General features: G+C 38.4%; 1 protein-coding gene across 2 annotated transcripts in view; it reads left to right on the forward strand.

Moving 5' to 3' along the window:
- The first annotated feature begins 2244 nt into the window (after positions 1-2244).
- RECK (reversion inducing cysteine rich protein with kazal motifs) overlaps positions 2245-2913 on the forward strand; it is a 129669-nt gene continuing 129000 nt past the window's right edge. Inside the window, exon 1 of one of the 2 annotated variants that reach the window (XM_019509153.1) lies at positions 2245-2342. In XM_019509153.1, coding sequence (XP_019364698.1) covers positions 2286-2342 — 57 coding nt within the window. In that variant the 5' untranslated portion in view covers positions 2245-2285. The remainder of the gene's footprint in view (positions 2343-2913) is intronic. The other variant, XM_019509152.1, reaches the window with a different exon arrangement.

Consider the following 2913-nt stretch of genomic DNA (forward strand, 5'->3'; position numbering starts at 1 on the left):
GTTTTCCAGGCAGAGGGAATGTTGGCACCGGTAATCCAAACCAGCCTCCCTTTTTGGAAAACTTTAATTTGGTATATACCTTGAAGTACCAAAATGTAAACATCAGCCATAACAAGCGGCTGTGGATGAGTTAATTCCAGAGCAGAATGTAAAATGCGATTTGCCAATTGTGTTCCGTCTCGTAATTTTTCCTGCAGAGTAAGCTTCGAAAAATCCGCAGTTTTATGAATGCCGTCAGATAACAATTTAACGGCCATGGGTACTTCAGGGTGTTGGTCTCGCAATTGATTGAGTCTCCCTGTAATTCTTTGGCATTCTTTTTTAGTAGTTGGAACCTGTAATTTTGTCTGCCATTGATCCTTAGCTTGCCATGCTAAATCCGCCCTAATTTGTTCTGGTGTCCATGTTTTCCCTAACCATTGTATCGTCTGGGCTGGCCCTTGTTTTTTCTCTAAATTAATTTGAAAGTCACGGGCATTTAAAATTTCTTCATCTTGATCAATTAACTGTAAGCATTTGTCTTTCCCCTCAGTACAGAGGAAAATATCATCTATATATACAAAAACGCCCTCAATTCCTGCTAATAAGCTATTTACAGACTGTGAAGCAATGCTGGGAGAATTGTGCCATCCCACTGGTAATCTAGTAAACCCGTATTGAACCCCTCTCCAGGTAATACTCATGACCCTTTCCGGATCGTCCAAGGGAATACTATAGAACATTTGGCTTAAATCCAATACTGCCATAAAAGGATTTGTCATCTGCGCCAAAGTTTTTCGTACCTGTAACTCTAAACGAGGTTTGTGTGCCACTGGTCCCCCTCCCAAAAACTTTGTAGCTTTGTTCAGCTTCCTTAAGTCGACTACTATGCGGGGTTTACTTCCACTAAATACTACAAAAATTGGGGAATTATGTGGGCTAATTTGTTTAATGAGTATTCCCTTGTCCTGTAAATCCAATAACCATTGGTCTATGATTGCATGTGAATCTTGCCTAACTGGAAATTGAGGTGTATAGGTAGGTCCCCTTTTTAATGGGATGACAGGGGCATTGGCAACATTTTGATTTTTCTGCAAAGTTTTTAAATCAAAAGCTGAAAAATTATATTTTATATTATCTATGCCTAAAATGCAGTGTTTGGGTCCCTTGACCCTGTAAGCTATAACTCAGCTAAATAATTGCCCAGCCCTGGTGTAGACATTCCAGTAGAAGTCTTACCCGGATGTGTATACATATGCACATTAAATATCTTGAATCTGGTTTAATGGATGATAGTGTATATTTTTATCCTAGTTTAGTAAACTAAACTCTAATGATCTTCTTAGTAAGTGTATTGGGTTATATTAGGATCATTACCTGGAAGTCGAGGGTTGCAATTATTCCATGTTGTTCAGCACTGGTGAGGTGTCACCTGATGTACTGTGCCCAGATTTGGACACTACACTTCAAAAAAGATATGGACAAATTGGAAGGGACCAATGGCGAGCAGGAGAAATGAATAGAAGTCTAGGAAATTTGACTTACTTGAAAAGCGTGGAAGAACTGGACTTGGTCTGGTGAAGAGAAGACTGAGGGGGAATTTGATAACTTGAATACCTGAAGAATGGTTATAAAGGATGGTAATCAACTATTGTCTGCGGCCACAGAGAATAGGACAAGGAGTAACAGTTTTTAATTGCAACTATGGAAATTTAGGTTGCATATTAGGAAGGACTGTGTAAGTATGAAGGTGGTTAAGCATTGGAATAGCTTAGTTGGAAAGGCTGTGGAATATTTATCCTCGGTAGTTTTTAAGAGCGGGTTAGACAAACACCTCCCTGAAACAGGGATGATCTTGCCTTGAGCAAGGGGCTGGATTAGATAACCTCCCGAGTTTCCATGAGTTTCCATTTGTGATCTAAGCCAAATAGATTTGAGACACTTAATTATCTACTCTCGACAGTTTTGCATACTTTTTATTGTAAATGAATACACTAGTTAATTTTTAGTACTGGTGAAAGTTGGGTTATAAACTGTGGTTTATGAAGTCTTTTGTACATAATACAAGCAGTTGCAGCACCAACTTAAATACAGACCTATATGGACTGGCTTAGGGATAGTTAGTCTCCATGCTTCTGCAAGATACACCACCACTCTTTACCTGCAAGGAACCTGGGTAAGTTGTAGAATGAATCAACATAAATAACAAAACATCTGAACTTTGGTGGAGAATACACAAAGTTGTAGTTAAACACTTAGATGCTTAAATTTTTAAATGAAAAAGAATTCTGTTTTTCCCTGTAGGTATGTCATGTTGTTACCAGGCGAAGGATAATTTAATGTGCCGTGATGTTTGTGAGCAGGTAAGCTTGCTTGAAACTGGTAAGAAGCAAGAAATTTGATTTATTTCTGAATTTGTGTATTCGAGATTTCACTAATGAGAACAACCAAGTTTGGGTCCATAGAGACATGATTTTTCTTGCAGCACACACAATGCGGGTATTATAAAGTTCCTTCATAGTTTCTAATATTTTAGTTGTTTAAATGAACAAATTTTAATGTTTAAGATGCTACTCTTCTACCTGCATGGACTCTTCATCTGGGCTGTGGAGCACATACAGATACTCTCCTGGTATCGGGTCCCTGGATGCTGGAGGAGATAAACTTCTGTATCAGTGTATAGCTACTAAAGATTGTAGAGAGAGCTTTCAAGGCCTTTCTTTGCGTCATTTGAGATTGCCACATCTGCATCATAATAGATAATACCACTGCTTTACATCAGTGGATAAAAGTGGTGTCTTGTCTCCCTATCTGTGTGAGGAATCTGCTTGTTTATGCCACTGGTATATAAGCAGAGATCCTGGTTTTCCCTGACTTAAAAAAAAAAATCATAAATTCTCTGATAAAATTGCAAAATTTTGATAACACCTGCCC

The sequence above is a fragment of the Gavialis gangeticus genome, unplaced genomic scaffold (genome assembly GCF_001723915.1).
Source record: "Gavialis gangeticus isolate Ggan-Ray unplaced genomic scaffold, GavGan_comp1, whole genome shotgun sequence".
NCBI classification, from domain to species: Eukaryota; Metazoa; Chordata; order Crocodylia; family Gavialidae; genus Gavialis; species Gavialis gangeticus.